Raw genomic sequence first — 23639 nt, 5'->3', positions numbered from 1 at the left:
TCTCCTCAGCTGTTGACCTGTGGGGCACCCTTGACCCCGCTCATTGTAGCAGCTCCGTGCCCATACAGAGACCTCTTACAAAGAAGCATCTTTCTCTCCAGGTTTCTGGAGGAATAAAAGGCCTGGAGAGGCGCCACTCTGCTTCAGGCTGGAACTGGTTCCCGAGAATGGGCCCCAGTAGGAGCTGTGCTGTGTTGTGGAAGTGTGGTACCTCCAAGGATACCACTGAGCCATATCCCCACATAACGTGGATTTATTTACCCAGCCCCTGCAGTAGATCACACCTGCCTGTCAACACAGCAGCCTTTAAAGATGATTGGAACAGCCGGTATTCCCCTGTCCATTTTCATCTTTGGTGAAGGGAGGCAGATTTCCGAGGCTGAGTGGAGCCAGTGTGTGTGTTTGTGTGAGCCTGTGCTATGAGCTCACTGTTAGCGACACAGTTAAAAGGTGTGTCAACATCTGCAGTATATGATCAACTCTTGTTCTTCTAATACCCTAAGGTGTTCCACCATCGGGAGGGATACAGGGTCCTTTTCTATGAGTTGAGCCCAAGGAGGGGATGATGAGAGGGATGCTGCAGGGGGAGAGATGGGACACGGTGACCCCCACCCCACCCCCATCTCCTTGGAGCCACAGAGCTGGAATCTTACCCAGTCTGTCAGACTCCTGATCTTTATTGTCCAAAGCTGCTCATGACTCTGAGCTGATGAGCCCACCATGACTGCATGCGCTGTCCTCCTCAGTGCCGGCTCTGCTTATGAGAGCACAGCCGTGTCCTCGTTACCTGGCTCCTACACCCACATTACAACATCATTAGAGCATCGACTAGACACTGCAGAGGACTGCCAACACTCATCCGCAGACTGGGATTTGCCCTTGTACTACTCGTTAATACAGATTCTGCTTACTGTATATCGTGAATACAATTTACTGTTTGGTTCAAGGAAAGGAAGGAACAGTAAGTCTTCAACATCACGACAGAATGGTTTCTGTATTAAAAAAAAAATGATGCAAAGTCCCCCAGTCCCCTAAACCTGCTGGATGCCCAGATAGCGGAACCCTTCTATTTAATTCTATTTTGGGGCTTTTTTTTTTTAAACAGTAAGAAAGGGCAGACATGCAGGAAATAGTCTGGGCCTGATTTGAACCTAGACCCCTTTGTTAAGCCTTCAGCAGTATTCGTTCTTACCCGGTAAGTCACCCTGGGGGGCCTTTTTTCGAAACATTGTGTGCCTCTGCTCAGCACCCTGAAGGGCTGGCATTGTTGGCCAAGCCCGGGGGGAGCTGGGCCCAGCCTTGCCTCTTTCTTGGACTCGTGTCAAATCACCTGAATGATTCAGTTAGTCAGACCTGTTGTCATAGAGATGTCCCATTTTCCAGCTGTCTGTTGATTTGGAAGCTGTAAAATGCTGCATGTTTATGCTTGTTAATTTTTGTTTGTTAGCCTTGGCTTTGTTTTGTAAATTGAAGAGAGGAAATGAAACAACTTCTGTCACCTGGAGCCCTTTTTTCAAATGAGAACCATTGTTAGAGGTAGTCAAAGCAAGCAGAGACTATTACATTGTGAGGCAGATAGAAGGGATCATTTTTTCACTACTTAATTCCATTATCATGGTTGCTGTTGTTGCTCCTCAGCTCTCTCTTATTCTCTCTCTCTTACTCTCTCTCTCTTACTCTCTCTCGCACACATCCTCTCTTCCAGCACTGAAGTGAAGATTCCATCTTGCTTTTAGGTTCCTCAGTATGAACTTTTCAGGGTAAATAAGAGAGAGGTCATTCAGGACTTCAGAGATCAGCAGGAAGCATGCTGCCTGTTTTGAGGTCTCACAATATGCTTTTAATGCTGTATTTCTTCAGTCAGACTCGATATCGTAATAAGCTGGGCATCGCCTCTCCTACCCAGAGTACTCTATCCCTCTTCCTCAACCTAAAGTTCTTTTTTTCTTCATTGGGGATATTTGTCAAGGCCAATACAGTGTATGAAATTTTGTTTTATGTTTCATCTTGTAGTAATCTCAATTATAGGGCCTCCTGTAGCAAATATTAAGGATGGGAGAACTAATGGCTGGGTGAGGGAAGTTGATAACAACAATCATTTGTGAGAACCAGAAGAATATCCTAACACTCTCTCAGCAGACCCAGATGGCTGCCCCCGCCGTACAGCTTCGGAGGGCTAAGTCCTTACAGAGCGTAAGACCCACACCTTCATACTTCATACCTCTCCTGCGGTCTCCTCTGTGGTCCTCTGGGTCTGTCCTGTCCTGGGGCATTCTGGGTAGACGTAGATGGGTTACTCAGAGATAGAGGAACATTTTGGGAATGACAATGCTATTTTGTTACTTGTGGCTTGCTTTCATATTGGAATTACATTTGATCCCTCACTTGACAGTCCCAAAGGCCTTCTGTCTACAAAGTGCATGATTTACCTCAAAATCCTACTTTCTGGAGCAGACTTGGTCAAAATCAGAATAGCACTGTGAAAGTGTTTTATAGAACCCTTCAGGGATTGCTTTATGCATCCTTGATACGTTTTGACCTACATTTTAAACAATTTTCTATGTATTCTGATTGGACAAATTATGCTCCAGTAAATTCCGGTCCTCTATCTTTTTCTTTTAGACATAACCCTGTCTGTTTTTATGATTCCTTTCAGTCGTAAACGTTTCTATGATTGAGCACTAATAACAATGAACCCTGATTATCGCCCAGGAATGATTTATAGACTGCTCTCCAGGTGTCAGACTGACTAAAGTGTCCAATTAAAAGAAGTTAGCCTTGTAAGATTAATTCATTCTCATCTATCTGCGATTTAAGATTACATAGTAGAGTCCTCGTTTCCTCCTAACCTGAGAAATTACTATCACAGTTCTGTTCTATGAACAGAATAAAAATTTGAAATAATGGTCTGTCTAATTTGACTAAACCACTCTCCTGTCCTTTACTTTAATAGTTTTAAACATCATATGTCAAAACTGACACATCAGAAGTTCTCTTTTTGGGCCTCCACCCTGAATTCTTAGTTTTCCAGAGTGTAGGTTGACTGAGAAAAAAAAAAAAGGTCAGACAGACAATTTGCTGATGCAGTCTGGTATTATGGCCTGTTAGGATGTAGGAAGGTCTGGGATAGAGACAGAACATAAATCTTCAATAAGTGTCGTTCAGTAGTGCAAGCCATTTTATATCACTTACGGCAAACTGTCGCAAACATGAAGGCTGTTTCTAAATAGTTTGCCTGGAAAGCATTCACAGAAGTTGGTCGATGTAAACATACATATATTCCGACCTATGCTGAGATTGGTTTCAGGTGGAGCCTGTCTGACATGACATGCCCACTCTCTTCTGATAGGTGGAAGTGTCCCAGTGACAGTGTCTTATAGGTGCAGAGTGTTGACTGTCTGTATGACTGATGTAATATTGCTGCTCTAAAGCCGGCTCCTGCTTCAGTGCTCTCCAAAATGAATGTTTGAGTGACGTGTGTGTGTGTGTACACCTTCTCTTTAGAGACATGCATCACAAATAGGTGGATGATACATGATAAAATGTGTCAGTCGAAAGCATGGAATGGGAAGTTCCTGTTCAGTGGTGTCTCTGCTCTCTCTGCTCTGTCTTCAGACCTGGGTTCGCATGGTTCTGTATAAATCACATCTAATGGGAGGAAAAGATTGTTGCTGCTCCTGTTCTTTCTCTTCAGGTTTATCAATAAAATAAATCCCTCCGAAGTCTGATACGGTTTTCAACCCTGCTGTAACTGTGAGATTGGGTTGCCTCTGCTCTGTAATATCTGTATTTGGCTGCAGGCTCCACAGACTCATAACAAGAGAGAATTGTTGAAATGATTTTCAGGACACCCCAGTCCCTCTATCAAACGATGAACTAGCGGTTTGAAATGATCAAAACAACCCTACTTGGTGCTCAAATATAGACACAGTTAGAACATGACATGCATTCAGATCAAACTTTATCATTCCCTTGTAAGCCTAACCAGTTATCTACAGTATATGCATGAGTAGGTCACCTTATACATCTTGGTGGATTTGAAGGATGGAAATCAGCAGCTGTTCTTGAAGTTATGGTGGAGGTGGTGATGTTGGTGATGGTGATGATGGTGGTGAGGGTGATGATGGTGGTGAGGGTGAAGGGGGTCGCTCTTACCCTGTCATTTCCTCGTCTTCTCTCTCTTCACAGATTGAGAAGATCATGACGCTGATCGGAGCTGGAATCGATTTCTCCAGGGACCAGCAGTATGCCACGCCAGGTACAGTGCTGAAAGTGCTCCTCTCCCAAACACTGCTACTATCACAGTTGTTGTCAATGTCATGACCTCCATCAGTGTCGCGTCTTCCATCCTTCACAGATTACCTGTAGAATTGATAGTTTTCTTTGTCCCTTATGGATTTGAAAGGGAAGGTTCTTTCAAGGAGATAGTGTAATGCATGTCAACTGTCGAAGATCCTTTTCTACCCGTCTCTCCAAAGTTCACGTTTGTTTTATCGGTCTGATGTAACATGTAGCGTGTAGATGGTGTAAAGTGACAAGCAGTAAATTAGTTTGCTTCATCATTTCTCTTTTGTAGGCTAGATGTGGTCTTCCTTTACTGACTTGTATCAAAGGGTTCAGCAACAGTACGTAGTTTGTATAAGAGAAATTACTAAATGTATAAGATGATAAAACACCTGCCTGTTTTGCCATAAATATTTACAATAACACAAAGCTGTATTCTGTCTCACTGGGTTGGATTCTTGCTGGTATTGTTGTCCAGGTTTACTGTAACAGGAGTGCCTTGACATCCTGCACTCTCCTGTTTGTCTCAAGGCATTCTGTTAGTGGTCTTAAATCTTTCTGCGCCGTCTGCAGAAGGCTTGGCTGGCGGGGGTTTCAACGGTCCCCTGGGTCATTTGATCCATCTGAATAGCTTACAGGGAAACAGAGCTGCGTCTTGAAAGATCCAGTAAAATGTAGAAGCTGAGCTCATAGAAGGAGCTGGGAGAGGGATGACAGGGCCAAAAGGAGCATCAGGTTTTATTAGACCAAAAGAGGCACCAGCCTTGGTAAAGGACAAGGCAATATTGAAGAACATTTTTGGGGGTTGGCTTTTTTTAATTTGTGGATAAAAGGGGAGCTTTTATCCACAAACAGTGGATAAAAGTAGCGGTTCTATAGAGTTCTCCCAAAGGGTCTAGAATTAACCAATGGGCCGGGGTTTACTTTAGGGAGTGGAGATGTAATTGGCTGTCCCTTTCCACACTGTTCACTCTCAGTTCTGTGACCCAGATACACAGCTACACCACCGCTTCCAAAGTGACCCGCCTGTACCTACCCGGGGTCCGGCTGTGTACCCCTTCCCCAGCTGGCTCTGGCCTCCTTTTCTGAGTGCCCCAGTAGGACAAATGTCTAAACTTGGAAGGTACCAGGTTTTTGCAGTTTTTGTGCCTTGAAGGCTGCACTATTGGATCTCGAAGACCTATTTCTTCTAGGCGTATGTTCATTTGGCTGGTTGGTGTTGTCTAAAGCCTGTACACACTATCATGCCTTCTGTACTCTCCTGTGGCGTAGCATGGCATAGCATGAGGCAGGCGAGCACGTCCTAGGAGTGTGATAGATGTTCACTGAGGGACCCTGGGACTGGGGTAGTGAACCAGAACCATGGTCCCTGTCAGCATCCCCCTCCCCCACCACAACACCAACTCTCACACGAGAATTCCTTCTCGTGTGAGAGTTGTGTTCTGCCCAAGGGTATATTCCAATAAAAGTAGCTTGGCCGTCTTCTTTTTATTGCTTCTTGGCATTTTTTTTCCTACTGGTTTGTTGTGGTCTTCATTGGAGTGAGCTGTTAAAATATTAACAAGCATGCAAATATCTGGGGATAAGCTTGTTTTGTGTTTTCAGACTTGCTGTGAGGCTAGCCCAGTGCAAGAGAGCTGCTGAGGGTCCTCTTGTCCCTGTCCTCCTTGGGCTGTTGTGCTGAGTGAGCCTCCCTCTCTAAGCCCGGGTCTACTAACCTCCACAGTCTAAACCAGCCTCCGCCCCCTACAGGTCTGTCTCCATAAGGCTGCTGTCAGCAGGGCGTCAGGGAACTGCCAGAGAAGGCTTCTTGGAGGCTGGGTGTGTTTTGGATCTGACGAGCCACTGCACTGCTCTTTCTTTGATCCAGTCCTGGGTGTTCCTAAAGACAGTGGTGGGCGAGCTGTGATGTTCCCTGTTAATGGTCCCCATGCAATCAGTCTCCAGCCCTCTGTTCCTCTCTCTCCCTGGTTGCTGATGAGTTGCTTAGCTGTGATGAAAGAGACGAGAGACGGCGGGAAAGGTGACATGTCATCCTACAGTAGAGGGACAGTTAGATCTGAGAGTGCACGGAGAGGTTGAGAACCATGGGAAGAGAGAGAGACAGGTTAGTGGGGAATGGCATCTCACTCACAGACAATAAACAGCCACCCTGCAGTCTCAGAGAGAGAGAGAGAGAGAGAGGGAGGGAGAGAGAGAGAGAGAGAGAGAGAGAGAGAGAGAGAGGAGAGCGAGAGAGGAAGAGAGTGGTGGGGGGAATAGCAGGGAGGGAGGAGTGGGGTAAAAGCGAGTGAGCGTGAGAGAGGAGAGAGAAATTGCAGACAGCGGAGCTGTGAACAGCGAGGACAATAGAAGGACACAAACCGAGCATCTCTCCAGGATTGGGTCTGTTTGATTTAACTGTCGGAGGACCTGGGAGAATTTTGATATCAGCCGGATAGACAAAGAGCCAGTCTGAGCGTGGAGAGGCAGGGTGAGCCACCAGACTTCCAGGGAAACGTCCTGACAGGAGACTTGGCGCTGAAAAGCCTTGCTGAAGTAGCAATTTCTGTAGTGGATACTTGATTCTGTAGATGCATTTATACAGTAGATTGCACTGTTTAGTCTGTGAGGTTGTGTGTGTGTGTGTGTTTGTGTGTGTGTGTGTTTGTATGGTGTTTCTGGCTAGATCAGACTGAGTGTAAACTAGGTTGGACAAGGAGACATGATAGTAGTTAGAATTCACTACTTGAAGTTGTGATATCTATTTCTTTCAGTCATGAGCCTTATGCTCTGATTCCAGATTGGAGTATTTTATAAGGAAAGTCACCATGTATTGATTTGAGATCTGTCAGCTTCGTCTTGCACTGCCATTTTTATGACTTATGATTAGCAGTTTATTTGAAGGATATACCGAGCTGTTTGGAAAGTGGATGCATGACTGGAATAATAATCAGAAGTAAGCCACAGGACTTTATTCTGCAAATGGTCAGAGGTTAGTTTTCAGTGGTGTATTTGACTAAAATGTCCACATGTTTAGACAGACAGCTGTGTTACTTCTTAGTGTTTCTTCCTAGTAAAAGGAGCTCCACAGTCAGTGTATTGTTTGTTCTCTTGTCTCATCACCGCAGCTCATTATAATCACCCTGGAGATGGTCTGTCACCTCTGATACTCCACTCATACACACCATCATTTTTTCAATTGGGCAACGCCTCTCGTGAGTGTGTGTATGTTTGCTCAGGGAGACCCTGAGAAGAGTTGCGGGCTTAAATATTGAGCTGCTGCCTCCTCCTGCTACTCCTTCTAAGTTCTGAAGGACTTTAGGCTGGGCCAAAACACACATTCCCACCAGGAGAAGCGCCCCACCCCCGACCAACAAACAACCCAGCTCCTGCAGCTCAGCACCTTCTCACTCTCCTCCCTCATTAAAAACTGCTCGTTTTCTGCAAGCTTGTATATTTGTCAAAAGAAACTGTCCGGATATATGTGAAATTCATTCCGAATTTTTCTCCTGGTTTTACGATTTGAACTATGATACACTTGTGGACACTCTCAGCTCTTTTTAAAACGTTTTTGGACAGTTTTGTGCTGGTTGACTGTAAGAACAAAGTGGACTTATCAGGAATCTAGTTATCAACCAGCTGCAGTTCCCCCCCCACCCCACCCCACCCCCTTCCCCACTGAGCCCAAGGGGCCAGTTAGACCTCAGGAGCCCGTGGTTCGGCCCCCCGCTGCCCTGCGGAGGCCGACGCCCTGCCAGGTGTGGACCCTGTCTCCCCTGCCCTCGTGGTGCTGGTGCACTCGGCTCTGCTGGCCCAGGATGATGTGGCAATGCCACGTGTCGTCCTCCGAGTGCCGCTGCTACCGGCTGAAAGGCTTCTCCCTGCTCAAGCGCTTCCCTCTGTCGGCAGGTGCGTCCGGGCGGCTGCTGGAGCAGCCCGTGGGGGACTGGCTGGAGCATGTGGGCCTGCCGCAATACGAGAGCAAGCTGCTGCTCAACGGCTTTGACGACCTGCGCTACATGGTGAGTCTTTCTCCTTCCTCCTTGATACTTCTGGAGCTCTCCCTCCCTCCCCTGGGGACGGCTCTTGTTCGTGTCCCTCCTTCCATGTTTGTGTGTGGGCCAATTATCTTGTGCTCTCTCTCCTCCATTCTGTGTCTCTGTGTCTGTCACAGTGTAGCCCTAGGAGATGTCTGGCTTTATATCTCGGTTTTCCTCACAGTCAATAGGTATTCATCAGATACTGAAGTAGTCTTCGATTAGGCTCCACAGATCTCATTAGCCTCTCCTGGAAAGTTTAATTTACTCATTCCCTAATACCCTCCTCAGGCCCCTCCCCTACATACAGGAGTTCTTCTGCAATGGCACCACAGCATTACACAGCCATCACTGTGCCTGTGCCAGAGAAATGACTAATGCCAAAGGCAATCAACTCCCAGTTCTGGCCTTAGACTTTCAAGGTAGCTTCTGTGGATTTGATAAGAGTGCTCATGTGATGACGATTTCCTCCTATTTCCTCCATTGGATAATTGAATACAGCTTAATGTCAGAAGACTGCTCAGGTGACACAGAAAAGCGGGCCACATGCTGTCAGCATTTAGTCAACAACCACGTCTAACCTTCCAGTATGTTCTCTCCCCGGGCTGCCTCGGGGAATAGCTTCACCCCTCTAATGAAACAGCGCCTCAATAACTGCTGTTGCCGGGACGACTGGGCCGTGCGGTGCTGTTATGTTCTGACCCCGTTGTTCTGTACAGGCTTGGTAATGAGGATTGATGGAGGAGGAGATGTGGGTCCCAGCTGGTGGAGCGCCGGGCCGTACCTGGTCTAAAGGAGGGGGCCGAGGCGTGTCAGGATGGCCACCTAGGCCCGTCTCTGTGCACCACCTCTCCCAGTGCTGTCGCCTAGCTCTGGACCGTGTGTGTGTCTGTGTGTGCGTGCGCATACTACACTGTGTGGTTTTCTGTGAAATACCTGCCTGCCGTAAAATAGCCACAGTGACAGTCAATGGTGTGACTGTGTCATTTGCCACAGAGAAGGGAACTTAGTTTCACCTTGTGTTTCAACACGTTTGCATTGGTAGGAAACTAGGGTGACAGCACTCCATTTGATGTCTTTGTCCTCCTGACAGGGAAGGTCAGTGGTTAGCGATGATTGTGTGTGTGTGCTTGCTGTGATTTACGTGACACAGGGTCGTAAATTGGCGCCGTCAGATGTGAGTCACAGGAGAACGGGCAGCTGTCCCCTGGTCCTCCCTCTGCCTGTTACCCTCTGAGGACTTGGAAGGAGCCTTAGCGCTACAGAATCTACACTAGTAGACAATGACTATCCATCCTGCTAGTGTCTGCTATGTTAGTTACCTTGTTAGGGAAGTACTTACTTCACAAACCAAACTGTCCATGTTATATATATATATACAGTTTGGTTTGATACCTCTGTGCAAGTCAGCTCTGTCCTATCATGTCAGGTTTGCTACATGTACACTTGTTATTGTGGTTGTTTAATCTAATGTCTAAAGCCCAAATTGACAGACTTGGTTCCTGTGCAGTTTAAAAGTGAGTGACTTAATCTCCCCTTCACTTTCATTTCCTCTAATTATTTTAATTCTCTTGGCTTTGCTATCCAGCTCCCAGCTCCATCAAATATGCTGTCTTTCTGACTCCTCACTCCCTCTCTCTCAGTCTCACACTCTCTGAACATCAAAACCTGCATTCTAATCTCTGGCATGCAGTGGTAATCTCTCTCTTTTCTTTTTGTCCTTCGCTCTTTCACCCTGCTTCCTCATCCCTCCATTTCTTCTGGAGCAGGCTGCCAACAGTTTCCTGTCTTATTTCAGGCACAAAGACCACCTGCGAGGCTTATATCTGTAGAGGATCTGGACAAAAGCAGTAAGCTTTCAGTAACAGTTGGTCCTGTCAGCACATTCACTAAAGGGTGACCTTTAAGACTTAATGTGTTTAATAAAAACCCTTCTTCTTTTGCCAGTCAATAACACTATGTGTGGAAGCAAGCTGAATCACAGCACCTCCAAAATCTGCATCCCAACGTCAATGGCAAAGTATTTTTAACCTAATTTGGAAGGAAGATAATAGCCAGCTAATTAAAACTGGACTTGCCAGCAGATTAACTGATTGATATGAATCTCCAGATGGCTAGGACACCAGCAGAAATTAATATCTAGAGCACTTTAGAACTGTCAAATCTACCAACTGACACTGCTTCACATGGTCTCTGACACACATGAACATACACCCTCTGAAATGGCTTTTGTTTCCTGTTTTGAACCTATTAGGTTAGCTGTTGACGGTAGAAATCTATACAGACACAACCTGTTTCTACTTCCCCATAGCCCTCAGATCATTTTATGTCAAATGTAATGAGTTGTATTCATCTGATGACATGTCTCCAGTCTTTACCCCAGGATAGAGAGGAGGTTTTGCAGTATCTAGATTACTACTTTGTAGCAGTGAGCCAAGTCCAGATGACTGATTAAACCGTGTTTATGCCAGTAGCGAGGACTGTGTGATCTCTCTCTTGCCGACAGTCGGCTCCAAGCTTCAGATCAATAAGGCAACGGTGATTGTATTGTGTTGTCAGATGAAAGCTAAGAGGGGGCCTTTTAGAACACAAATGAGATGTTTTTCTATCGACCTGGAGAGAGAAGGATTTGAAGAAGCCAGCTGCTTTCGGAACCCCCATCTCTGCGTCCAGCGCTCCCAGTTGACGCGTGGCGCAGTGACTCGCCTCCTCAGCCCCCTGTGTGTCAATCCAGCCCAGGTAGACAAGTGGCCAGCTCGCTCCCCGTCAGAGGAGGGGGTCTGCGTTAACATTCACAGCAGCGCTGACTCCCAGAGAGACTCAGCGGTGGAGCGCCTGCTCATCAAGGCAGTCAGAGAGAATGAGTTTCCTTGAAACCTGAGGTGGGTAGAGGCCGCAGCTGCAGCAACGACCGAACAAGTTAGAGCAGGACTTGTAATCAAACACAACGATGCCGCAAGCTAGATTACAGGAGCAGTCGTGGCCGTCTTCTGGGATTGTGCCTGTGTGATTTTGATCCATCTCTCTTCTCTCTGTTCTAGGGTCTATACGATGCAGGCCTGTGATTAACACAGTTAGAAGTGGGCATGGGAATATTCTAAAGCAGAACCAGTGTGCATTTGAGAACGTATTCATGTTTGTTTGGTTGTGCAAAGCCACAGAGATGTAGCCCAGGAACAGCTCGAGGTTAGAACAGAATACACACCTCGAGCAACCAAAGTAACCAACAATTACTAGTGCACCTCAAGGCAAACCCTCCTAACCCAAATGTAGCCATGTCTTACCCGTAGCACTGCATTACACCGGCCTATGGACAGGTTTAGGGACACAGTTTTGTCAATGTCATTGGTGGGCTGTTCACTGACAGGCTGCTCAGCCAGTCACACGGAGGCAGAAGTCTTTTCCCAGGGGTGTGGGTGTTCGTCGGTGACGAGGTGGAGCAGAGAGAAAAGAGCCCTGATGGCAGGCCAGGGAGCACAGCCAAGATGGATGACACCTGGGTGACACGCGCAGTACCCTGGATGTATACCTCTTATCAGCTTTAGCTGAAGTCAGCTGTCTTCCTGATGTATTCTCTGCTCTACCTGCTATGTCTGCAGTTATAGTTGCAACATGGGGACAGTGAAAGCACATTAAAGAGATTTCCCTGTAGAGTTCAAAGCCTTCACACCGTTCATCACTAGTTCTGTGTGTGTTTTAGCCACTGGACTTGGAGGATCTCAGTAGAAGCTCAGACCCTTGGGATGACAGTTACCTGTGGTCCCGGGAGGTTGAAAATGTCATCCACTCTGCTGCCGTTTAGGAATTGGATAATCCCGTTCAAGTGTCCTTCCTCACCAAGGCAAGAGCACTTCTCTTGTCTCCTTGGTTACAGCAGCAGGTCTGGCGGGGTTGGTTGTGAGAGTGTGATAGGAGTGTCAGGCTCAGGGCTGCGGAGGAACCAAGTGTGTGTGCACGCGTGTGTGTGTCTGCACCCGTGTGTTGACATGGCAGTCTCTGACACTGGCGCAGCGAACACAAGCACACACACACCTCATCTAAGATTGCTTCTGGACATGCAGCACTCTCTGTCAGCAGCCCCCGCCACTGCAACGCCAAAATGAGCTCATTTAAATACAGACGGCTAGGTGTTTGCATTTTTCAGTTTACTGTGCTGTTGGCTTATCGAGTCGTGCCGATAACTGATGGGCCTGAGGTTGACTGAACTCTGTATTCCAAACACAGCGGCCATCTCCGGTCCCCAGGGGGGCAGGCAAAGGCTGCTGTCCACACTGGGGAAGGCTGGGCTGGCTGGGCTGGGTTGGGCTGGGTTGGCTGGGCTGGGCTGGGCTGTATGGATTTGTTCCCGCCTCATCTGTGCTTCTCAGTTCCTCATCATCGTCAACTGGAAAGGGTTTAATGGACTGTGCATCTCCCAGAGAGCAGCATGGAGCTGACCGTTTCAAATGAGAATAGGAAGCCTGTCAGCTGTTGTTGTAAAGTAGAACAAACACTGTTATTCCCCTCCACCGCTCACTTAGCGCTCATTTATTCCTCCTCACTTCCTCTCTCTCTTTTGTCATTAACCCCTCCTCTTTTTGTCTCTCTTTCTTTCCCTCGCTAACTCACATGATCATAATCCTGCGCAGTCAGGTTAATACACTGTAAATCCCCCGCACTCACACAAACACGCACACACAGCCTTTTACCCTGCATCCACTCTGCAACCTTGTATCTAATAAATACTGACACGCAACCCTGTCTCATACACACACACACAACATCTGACCATTTCAGCTCCTGACCCACAGAGAACTCTCTCCACTCCCAGCTGCTGACTATGCTGCTCTGTGTACTATAATCCTGTTAAGACTCCATTGTGAGCCTCACTGTGTGGCAGGCAGCAACTCCCAGGCAGTGTCCCTACCTTGATCACAACCTACCTGTGTGCAGTGTAGTAGACTGAGGACTACAGGAGAGGGGACACCAAACTAACCATCTGCTTTGTAATGTCCTCCACCCATGTTTGGACAATAGGAATGATTGATAACGATTGAAGTGGGCCAGCCTTTCTAAGGCGTCTGGAGTGTTTTTAGTGTTGCAGGCGTCAGACGCCGATACTGTAACCCTCACCCCACAGCTCTCAGATTGATTCATTGATCAGTCATCCATTGCTCCAGTCCCACAGTCTTCGGGAGTCTTTGATGATGCTGTCCATGGACCCAAGCCTTTTGTTCCATAAGGGGGGGGTCGAAGTTCCTCACTCTCAGGAGAAATTGAGCCTTTTCTGCTGTGGCGGCATTAAGGCAGATCAATGCTAACCATGTGGGGGGCATTTCTGTCTGTGTGGTTTAATCTAAGCTACAGCTTAACCTATAGGCCCTTCGATACTAAAAGCTGTGCTAGACATCCTTTTATGAGGTTTAGAAAGCTACAGTTCCCCTTCATGGCTTGATCTTTGTGTAGTTTTGATTCTTTTCTATCTTATGTTAACCTGTGTGTGTGTATGTGTGTGTGTTACAGGGTAGTAATGTGATGGAGGACCAGGACCTGAGAGAGATCGGGATCACAGACCCAGGACACCGGAGGAAGATTCTGCACGCTGCTAGATCTCTACCTAAGGTCAGTCTACAAACTAGCACAGTGCTACTGTCTACTAACTGTCCTCATGAGGAAGATAGTCAGCCAAGAGCAAAGTCCCTTTGAACTTAACAACTTGATATTAAAACATAGCAATGTAGTGAGGTTGACTGTAGCTCCAGCTGGTTGATACATCAGTGTATCACTGACTCTGTCTCCCCCTGCAGGTGAAGGCTCTGGGCTGTGACGGCAGCAGCTCTCTCTCCTCCTGGCTGGATATCCTGGGCCTGCAGGAATACATCCACAACTTTCTGTCCAGCGGATACCGCAACTTGGAGTGTGTCAAGAACCTGTGGGAGCTGGAGATTGTCAACGTGAGTCTGGGTGTTAATGCGACCTGCGGTGGAAAGTGTGTGTGTGTGTGTGTACTGGCTCACACGGCTTTCCTGTCCTGTTTACCTCCAGGTGCTGAAGATCTCCTTGCTCGGACACAGGAAACGCATCATCGCCTCCTTGGCCGAACGGCCCTATGAGGAGCCTCCTGTCAAACCACCACGTCTGTCCCAAATAAGGGTGAGGAGGGTACCTCACGCTGTTCAGCTCTGCTATACCTCACGCTGTTCAGCTCTGCTGCATAGTAGAAACCCTACATCATGCTACCATACAAACTATCACTCTCATTGAGTCTAAATAATCCTGGTAATCCTGCTGTGTGTGTGTGTCACCAGTGTCTGGATCTACCAGGCTCCCAGACCTCCTCTCCTCTCAGTCAGATGGACTCCTACACGGGCCGGTCCATGGACCCCCTCCTGCCCCTGGGGGATTCTGGGAGGAGGAAGGACCCCGACTATGATGTAGCCCCCCGAGGCCGCAGTGAACGCCACCAGTCTCATGTGTGTGGTCATCAGTAGCATCCCAGGGACATGCTGATCCATAGTCAAAAACATGCTTTTCTCTGTTCCTACCATGTGTGCTCTTCGGTAGACCTCGTATGCTAAACCAGAGCTTCTCCCTGTGTGCCCCCCCTGTCCCCTCAGGAGAGGTACGAAGACCGTCACCGGGAGCCTCGTCTGACCCTGCGGCCCCCCAGCCTGGCAGCCCCCTACGCCCCGGTCCAGAACTGGCACCACCAGCCTGAGAAGCTCATCTTTGAATCTTGCGGCTATGAAGCCAATGTAAGACCCTCTCTTTCGTTAGTTGGTCACCCCTGGCCCAGTTGAACACCTTGTTTGATGTGCTCTCGTCTGTCTCTCCAGTATTTGGGCTCCATGCTGATCAAAGAGCTGCGGGGGACCGAGTCCACTCAGGACGCCTGTGCCAAAATGAGGGTAGGTCATGCCTCCTCACTCCATCTCTGCCTTTCTCCCGCCCTCGCTCTCTTTCTTCTCTCTCTGTCTATCTTTCTCTCTGTCTATCTTTCGCTCTCAGTCGCGCTCTATGGCTATCTCTCTCTCTCTGTTTCTGGTCTGCCCATTGTTAGAGATCAACTACCCTCTGACCTGTGAGCTGATGATTCCCAGACTGATGTACTTGCTGTTGTCTGTTTCCCAGAGGTCGACTGAGCAGATGAGGAAGGTGCCCACCATCATCCTCTCCATCACCTACAAGGGCGTCAAGTTCATTGACGCTGCAAACAAGGTTGGGACACTGACCAAAGAGTTGCTCAATATATAGGACTGGGTCAGGCATAGTCTGTACGAGGTGGGGAGTCATTTGAGACACAGCAAGGAGACCCACTTTTCCAGCCAAGGAGGCCAGACTGCAGGACAGGAACTGGTCAGCCAGTATCTTGTTACACACATCATATTGATCCTGGTCTGCCCCTCCTGCTGTGTGTAAATGTCACCCTCTGTTCGGTCTCACAGAGACCTTTACACAAGCCCTGGCTCAGACCTAGGTTGACTGGAATCATGTGTACACACATTGACCTTTCTATATCATGATGGAAAGGTGGCTGTGATATTTACGTCTCTGCCGCCGCTCAGTGTTTCACCTGTCCTGTCTCACGTCCGTGCAGAACATCATAGCAGAACATGAGATCAGGAACATCTCGTGTGCGGCCCAGGATCCAGAGGACCTGTGTACCTTTGCCTACATCACCAAGGACCTGCAGACCAGCCACCACTACTGCCACGTGTTCAGCACCATCGATGTGGTGAGATCACTGACCACAAGCCCAATCTAAAACCTTCCTTTTGCAGTTTGCGGGGACAGCCCAACTGGGCCACAGCCAGGAAACCCTTGTGAGTGGATCTCACAGCAGCCCGTATTTAATCGGTCGTTCCTCTTCAGAAGAGGTTCTTTCCTTGTCCCCATATCACTTCTGAGAGACGCCCAGCAACCCGGGCAGGATTTCCATGTTATCTCTCTGCCTTATCTCCCTCCAAGGGTTCACGCCTTAGCAAAACTTGATTGCCTCCCTCCAGACCAGAGTGGCACCCTGTGGTGTTGATAACTGACCTCTTGTCCGCCCTTGGTGATTATCTAGCTGAACGGCCTCCTCCCATGAACCCAGGCAGGGTCGTCCCAGTGCACTGCTGCAGCGCACGGAGACAGGCTGGCTGTCCGGGAGGGAGGGAGGCTGTCCGGGAGGGACGGAGGCAGGCTGGCTGTCCGGGAGGGACGGAGGGAGGCTGGCTGTCCGGGAGGGAGGGAGGCTGGCTGTCCGGGAGGGAGGGAGGGAGGGAGGGAGGGAGGGAGGGAGGGAGGGAGGGAGGGAGGGAGGGAGGGAGGGAGGGAGGGAGGGAGGGAGGGAGGGAGGGAGGGAGGGAGGGAGGGAGGGAGGGAGGGAGGGAGGCCTACTGTTGCAGAAGCTGTAGTCTGGACCCTCTGCCCTGAGGAGTTAATGCAGTTGAGGGGAGGGTGGATAATAGGATGGACATGTGATCTTTTAAACAGTATTGACTGGCCTGGCCTAGAATGCTGCTATCAGGCACCGCAGACACCGCAGGCTCATTTCTCACCAGCCCACACAGTGCTTATCGCACCCACGGCCAACTATTAGACAAAAGTGCTTTAAAGGTTTACCAGAGAACGTCTGTACAAACCACTCGTTGCTAGTTTGGGGTTCTGTGTTGCAGAGTTTTCTGCTGTGTCGTGGCCGGTTTGTGGAGATGTTTGTGGCCCAGTGAGAACGCCTCAGATCTCCAGATGTTTACTTCCGAACACACACACACGGAGCTAGAATGCTTTGTTTCTGATTCCCAGTACATGGTGGCCTTCATCTATCATCCCTCAGTGGGAGATTGGGGGGGGCTGGAATGAGCTGCAGCGCTGGAGCGTTTGTGTGAGATCAGGGGAGCTGACTGAAGAGCACACAGCTGGCTTGTAGTTGCTGTTTGGTTAGGGAAGTTTATTCTTGACAGAGAACATTTGGTTTTCAACTATTTGGCATAGTTATCTTGCCTAAGGCTGACATGTGTCTCCTGAGTAGTTATGCTGCTGTAGACTATATTCCCATCCTGCTCCCACTGTTGTTGATTGTTTGGAAATTGCCTGTCATGTCATGGACTAGAATACATACATAGTATGCATACATAGCCTCCTAATACAGTACCTTACCATTGAGTGGTCTAAAACACCATATACTACACAGTGCTTCCATACTTTTTATACAGTGTGATTGTTAACATTAGCACTTAAGTAATTTAAGATTGGCAAATGACTAAGACTAGAGTCTGTCTGTGTAGTCAGTACCTTGCTCGGTTTGAGTCAGTGTCGTATTCAGCTGCAGTCATGCATGTCAGGTGGCTGAGCGGTTAGGGAATCGGGCTAGTAATCAGAAGGTTGCCAGTTCGATTCCCGGCTGTGCCAAATGATGTGTGTCCTTGGGCAAGGCACTTCACCCTACTTGCCTTGTGGGAATGTCCCTGTACTTACTGTAAGTCGCTCTGGATAAGAGCGTCTGCTAAATGACTAAATGTAAATGTCTGTCCCTATGAAACCCAAGAGTACTAGAATGCTAATGAGGGCTGCTTGTCTCCATTCTTATTGGCAGAACCTGACCTATGAGATCATCCTGACGCTGGGACAGGCATTCGAGGTGGCTTATCAGCTCGCTCTCCAGGCCCAGAGGACCAAGCAGCACCAGGGCGCCCAGGCAGGACCTGGGTCAGAGGTCATTGAGACCAAATCCAGCCGACCCGTCCCCAAACCGCGGCCCAGCATGCGGAAGTCAGGGGTGAGTTTGTCTCTTCCTGTACACACAGCCTCTGTGTTTGTCTCTTCCTGTACACACAGCCTCTGCCAAAGTCCATACCCAGAGAACACAAAGATGTGAGATGACATGCAGTAGGACAGCCCTGCTCAGCCCCTCACATTATTCTGAATGTTACATTACATTTAGTCATTTAGCAGACGCTCTTATCCAGAGCGACTTACAGTAAGTACAGGGACATTCCCCCCGAGGCAAGTAGGGTGAAGTGCCTTGCCCAAGGACACAACGTCAATGTTCTGATCTGCCTTCAGCCATTAGTAATCAGCCATTATCTATGGGCCACCTCTGCATGGTGATGAGATGATCACACCACTGGGGCCAGTCATTAGATATGATGAACAGAATATATGATGCTCCACGCTCCCAGCCTCACTAGGAAGGCCTGTGTTGTTGCTGCATCGTGGAACATGAAAAGGACAACCCAGCCAGGCTGTTTCACCCCCACATCGCAGCATGTCCCAGTGCTGACAGACACGCTACAGGACTGGATTTGGTCCTGTCTTCACAGCACGCACATCTCATTAACTAACCCATCTATTGAGTCTTGTCGAGTCGATCCCTTTCACTGGTCCTACTTACATCCTCCTCCCTCGTGTTTTCTCTTTCTTTCTTTCTCCCTCTTTCTCTTTCGTTCTCCCTCTTTCTCCCCCCATCTCCCTCTTTCTCCCCCCATCTCCCTCTCTTTCTCTCCCTCAGATAGTGTTCCTTTTCTTCCTCCACAATCACATCACTCTTTTCTCTCTTCATTTCCCCTATATTGATGTCTGTCTGTCTGTCTGTTTTTCTTCCTGGCTGTGTGTGTGTGTCTCTCCCAGGACTCTTCCCCTCAGGACAGTCGTTGCTGTTACTGTCAAACCTGCACCACCCACCGCTCCTCCTTCCTCCCGCTGCACTCTGCTAGCCCTGCTACCCAGGTGCTGCCCTCTCCTCCCTCTCCTCACCAAGCCTTCCCTCCTTCTCCTGTCCCTCCGCAATCTCCTCAGACCGTCTCCTCACCAAAATTTCCTTCCCTCCTTCTCCTGTCCCGCCGCAATCTCCTCAGACCGTCTCCTCACCGAAATTTCCTTCCCTCCTCCTTCTGTCCCTCCGCAATCTCCTCAGACCGTCTCCTCACCGAAATTTCCTTCCCCTTCTCCCATCCCTCCTTAGACTCTCCCATCCTACTTCCTGCTAATTGTTTTGTTTTGGTCCTTGTTTTTTTATTTGACTGTACCAATAATCTTCCCAACACATTCACAATCATATTGATGAACAACTTTTATCTATAGGGAAAACTCTCGATTGTATTTTCCCCTCCACTGTTGAGGTCTTGGGAGCCCCCTAGTGGTGTGAGCCTGCCAGTTTGAGAATCACACCGTCTGATTTGGTAGCTCAACCTCCTGTGGTTTCCTTAAATGACTGTGTTAGATTGTCATCAATAAATTATGAACAGATTCCATGTATAGCCGTTGCCTATAGTAACCCCCCCCCCCCCCCCTATATTGTATTCTGACATCTCCCAATGACATCACCCTCTACAGGTGGACTCCTTAGACCTGGAGGTGGACTCCCAGTCCCAAGGCAGTTCTACGTGGCTGGTGGATCCCAAGGACTCCAAACGCACCATCAGTACTAAGTACGAGACTACAATATTCTGAGTGGAGCCCTCCTCCTGACCTCTGAACTCTGTCGTGTCCCACCTTCCTCCTCTTTTCCACCTCCTCCTGTGTGCCTTTCACTGTGACTCTGCCTCTCTCTGGGCTGGCCTCTGGCCCCTGGTCCCTTCCTCTGTCTCTCCACCCTCACGCCCTCTGCCTCCGGTGGACCTGTCAAGACCCTCCTCTCCTCTCTGACTGTGTAGCTATCATCAACTCCTTCTAGGTACTGACTAGGTCCTTCTCTTTCATGCTAAGCTACATGAGAGCCTGTACTTTTTGTCCTTTACCTAGCCCTATCCTCCTGTCGGCCTCCAGACATATTTATGATGTTTCCATGGTAAAATAGTAGGAACAGTGATGCCATATCAGTGCTGAGATGCTAACGGCTTGACCTGACCGTGCGTAGAGCTAGTATGACATGGACATGACGTTGTCAAATGTGAGCTCCATACTTTCTCTTGTCCTTGATGACCCCTTCCTCTCCTCCTTTCACGCTGTTCCCTAAACTTGTGGATCCTTGCCCCCCCCCCCCATCTCCTTTAGTGCAGTGTTCTTGTTACTCCTCTAGTGAGTCTGTTTTCTCATCCGGTGCTTTTCCTGTCCGACCAGGAGACGGCCACTCTGAGGCGCTCCTGAAGAACGTCTCTCTGTCCATCTTTTCTGAACGCTCGAGACTTCTGACTCGAGCGTGGAGAAATCAAATGTTTCGCCACAGCCAAGGATCACCTACCGGGAGGGGACTGTAAGACTGACCACATTGTTCTATGCATCAGTAGGACATTCACCTTCTCTGTTCAAAGGGATGCCATGCCTGTCCCCTTGACCCAGGACTGAACCCACTCTCAGAGGACTCAGTAGACTGACTGTGCTCCTGCTGTCACACGTGCCCTCTGCTTGGTGCCAAGCTGCCAAAGGAGGCATGGGTCTTAGCACTGTGATGTGGAGTCTGCAAGGAGAGTAGCTAATGCAATTAGCATTGACGAGGCATTTGCTAGAGAGCGACAGTGGGTTAGAGTAGAGAGGACGGGGCGGGGAGGGAGGAGGGGGGGACCCAGTCCTCCATGAACGTCCCCTCTGCCCCAGACAGCCCTGTGGAGGAGCATGCCTTTCTGTGGTTTTAACCTGTTAAAACCTTGACTTGACAAACCAAGTTGATCTTTTCAAGTGGGGCTTGGGTGCCTGAAAATATTTGCATCCCTAAATATATGATGAATTTAATAGACTGTTCATGTTTTGAGCCAAAGAGATGCACAACGCATGAATTCTACTGATCACAACTGCTAGACTTTGCGTGACATTATTTGTTGTGAACCCAGTACAGCAATCAATAAGCGAAATGATCAGTATCTGTTAATACATTTGATGGCTCATCACGTCCCAGATACATATTTTACAACCCAAGCATGTCGCATTGGAGAAAGTTTATGCTCGTCTAGAAACTATTCTGTCCAATTTACATCTAATCTGCTCCAGGCTGAAATGCGATCACTGGAAGTGCAGTGCATCCAATCCTCATTTGAAGATTTATTTATTTACCTCAGTGTCGAATTTGTAATAATTTGACATGTCAAGAACTGTGTTTCAGTCAACACAATGAATGACTCTTTGAAGAGGAAAACTTTCCTTCTCTTTTACATTCCCTTATTTTCTTAACTCATGCCTTCTATGTGTCCATTTTGACTCAAATGCCTTTGTTTGTTTTGGAATCCAACCAAAGTTAATATTTAAGTGCTGTCTTTGGAGTCTGTTAATGATTATACTTAAAATACAATTCATTCTCTTTTTATTTGTTAGATTTTTTATTTATTTTTTCATGTGTGGCCCACCATATCAAATTGTCTATTTTTTAACCTCATTGTCGTGTGTGTGTTTGTGTGTGTGTGTGTGTGTGCGCGTGCTGGCGTTAATGTGTTTATGTCCGTCCATATCTGTCTCCCTCCTTCCCTGTAGTTGACCGTGGCCCGACCCCAAGCCAAAGTGAGAGGGACAGGGGTCTACCATGGTACTGCATTCTGGGTAGGATAAACAAATGAGCCCACCTTCCTCCCTTGCAGCTCACTATTCGCTGGGACCATTCTAACATGCTACAGTACCAGACAGGGTCAACAGCTTCCTCTTCTCTTAACCCCCCTGTCAACTGGGGGCCCCTCTCCTCTGATACGTTGTGGGTGGTGACAGACAGGCAAACAGACAGACATCTACTGCTCCCTTTCAACCCCATCCATCAGACCCAACCAGCCTCACCAAGACCCCACACCCCTCACCGACGTACACTGGACAGTCAGTTATCCAGCGAAAATGTAATAATGTGGTGGGGATTCTTTTTAAGTGCTCCATCCTCCTACTCATCTTCCCCTCCTATTCTGTCATGGTACTAATAAGAAAATATGAACCTGAAAAGCTAGAAAAGGCACTTTGGGTAAAACGTATACAGTATGAGAGTCAAGTTCTTTCTTGTTATTTATATCCGTACAATCACAAGTTAGAATTCCCCCAATATGTTGATGCCTCAAACTGGTTTTCCCCAGAAATGCTGTTTTCCAATAGGGGTTGAGGTCATGTTTACTGAAACGGGGTATTTACCTGGCGATCTCATTGCAGTACCTGTGGTTAATGAAAAACTCATTGAGAAAAAGGCATACATTCAGTTCATCTGCACTGCTACTCATAAGTTACTCATGTGGGTACGAATAAAGAGTTAGAAAACAATGTGAGATTGTGAGTATGCAGAGACATCCTCCTAAGTATGTCATCACCTGCTCTGTAGAATTAAAGCATCTCTTCCTTATCACCTTTTACCCCTAACACAAAACTGTGATTGTTAGTGCAACCGTGAATGGGAGTAAGTCAGTGGCCTGCTTTTAGGTCTGATAAAACAACACTACAAAGACCGTTTTTAACAAGAGGAATGGCTTTCATTTGATTAAATAGTTGTATGTTTTGTATTCTTGTATGTTTGAACTGTTTTGATGCTGGAAACGAGGACCAGGCTGGTAGAAGAGCTTTGCTTTACCCTGACCCCCTTCCTCTGTTCATTCCAACCGGTCCGTTAGCAGAAATGTTTAAGTATGGTACAGTACACAGCACCGGAGTCCCATATCCTGGTACCTCTTTGTAGTACTTTATGGTCACGGGTGTATTTAGACCATGTGAATACATTATCCGGCCATTACAGTTATTACACAGTACGTTGCTATTACACAGTACTATACATGGTCAGGCCAGTATGGTAACTATGGTACACTGTCATGAGCTTAGCTGCCTGGTCCTGTCTCAGTGTTTGCACATTTGCTAAGGATCATGGATAAGAGGTATGTTGGTGATGATTCTGATGATATGGATAGTGATCATAATGAGATATTGATATTGGATTGTAAATTAATCTCTAGCAGTCTGTATTTTGATACTTGAATGATTTGCTTTTATAGATATCTATATATATATATATATGTATATGTATGTATGTACGTATGTAATTTTTGCCACATTTGTCAAAAGAGAAAAACAACTATGTCTTATAAAGTTCAACATATCATGACTACCCAGCGATTAATAAGAGACTGAGAGAAATTACTCAGAAGAGGGACCTCACTACAGCTATACAGGAAAAAAGATGTATGTGTAAATAATCTTGGGCTTCCAGTCTTTTTTATGATTATTATTTTTCATAATTGTACAACTAATAAATGAAGCAATGAAGATTGTGTTTGTTGTCACTCTTTTTGACTCAGATTCTTCTGATAGTTTTGTTGTAGGCCATGTAATTGCAGGTGACCTCAACTAAACTGTGAACAATAAGCTATGTGGACTATATATACTTAACATCAAAATGGTTGCTACAATTGAGACAGTTTCACAGTGACTTAGACTGCGATTTGCCTTGGGGATAAGAGGGTTATCTGTTGGAACAGGTCTCAAAATAAC

The 23639-nt window shown here is 47.6% G+C and overlaps 1 protein-coding gene across 6 annotated transcripts in view; it reads left to right on the top strand.

The window, feature by feature from the left end:
- Nucleotides 1-23414, top strand: part of LOC136945626 (ankyrin repeat and SAM domain-containing protein 1A-like) — a 56989-nt gene extending 33575 nt beyond the window's left edge. For 2 of the 6 annotated variants that reach the window (XM_067239568.1, XM_067239564.1), the window contains 13 exons: nucleotides 2137-2193; nucleotides 4189-4258; nucleotides 8176-8288; nucleotides 13806-13904; nucleotides 14090-14236; nucleotides 14328-14435; nucleotides 14591-14755; nucleotides 14900-15037; nucleotides 15119-15190; nucleotides 15414-15500; nucleotides 15880-16017; nucleotides 17860-18042; nucleotides 19599-19715. In XM_067239568.1, the coding sequence (XP_067095669.1) occupies nucleotides 2137-2193; nucleotides 4189-4258; nucleotides 8176-8288; nucleotides 13806-13904; nucleotides 14090-14236; nucleotides 14328-14435; nucleotides 14591-14755; nucleotides 14900-15037; nucleotides 15119-15190; nucleotides 15414-15500; nucleotides 15880-16017; nucleotides 17860-18042; nucleotides 19599-19715 (1494 nt within the window). Of the gene's footprint in view, nucleotides 1-2136; nucleotides 2194-4188; nucleotides 4259-7936; nucleotides 8289-13805; nucleotides 13905-14089; nucleotides 14237-14327; nucleotides 14436-14590; nucleotides 14756-14899; nucleotides 15038-15118; nucleotides 15191-15413; nucleotides 15501-15879; nucleotides 16018-17859; nucleotides 18043-19598; nucleotides 19716-21665 lie in introns of those variants that run through there. The other 4 variants (XM_067239566.1, XM_067239565.1, XM_067239567.1 and 1 more) reach the window with 4 other exon arrangements.
- Nucleotides 23415-23639: the final 225 nt, after the last annotated feature.

This window comes from Osmerus mordax, chromosome 7 (genome assembly GCF_038355195.1).
Source record: "Osmerus mordax isolate fOsmMor3 chromosome 7, fOsmMor3.pri, whole genome shotgun sequence".
Taxonomy (NCBI): domain Eukaryota; kingdom Metazoa; phylum Chordata; class Actinopteri; order Osmeriformes; family Osmeridae; genus Osmerus; species Osmerus mordax.
Note: the sequence above shows the minus strand (reverse complement) of the source record. Positions and strands in the feature narration are given on the sequence as shown.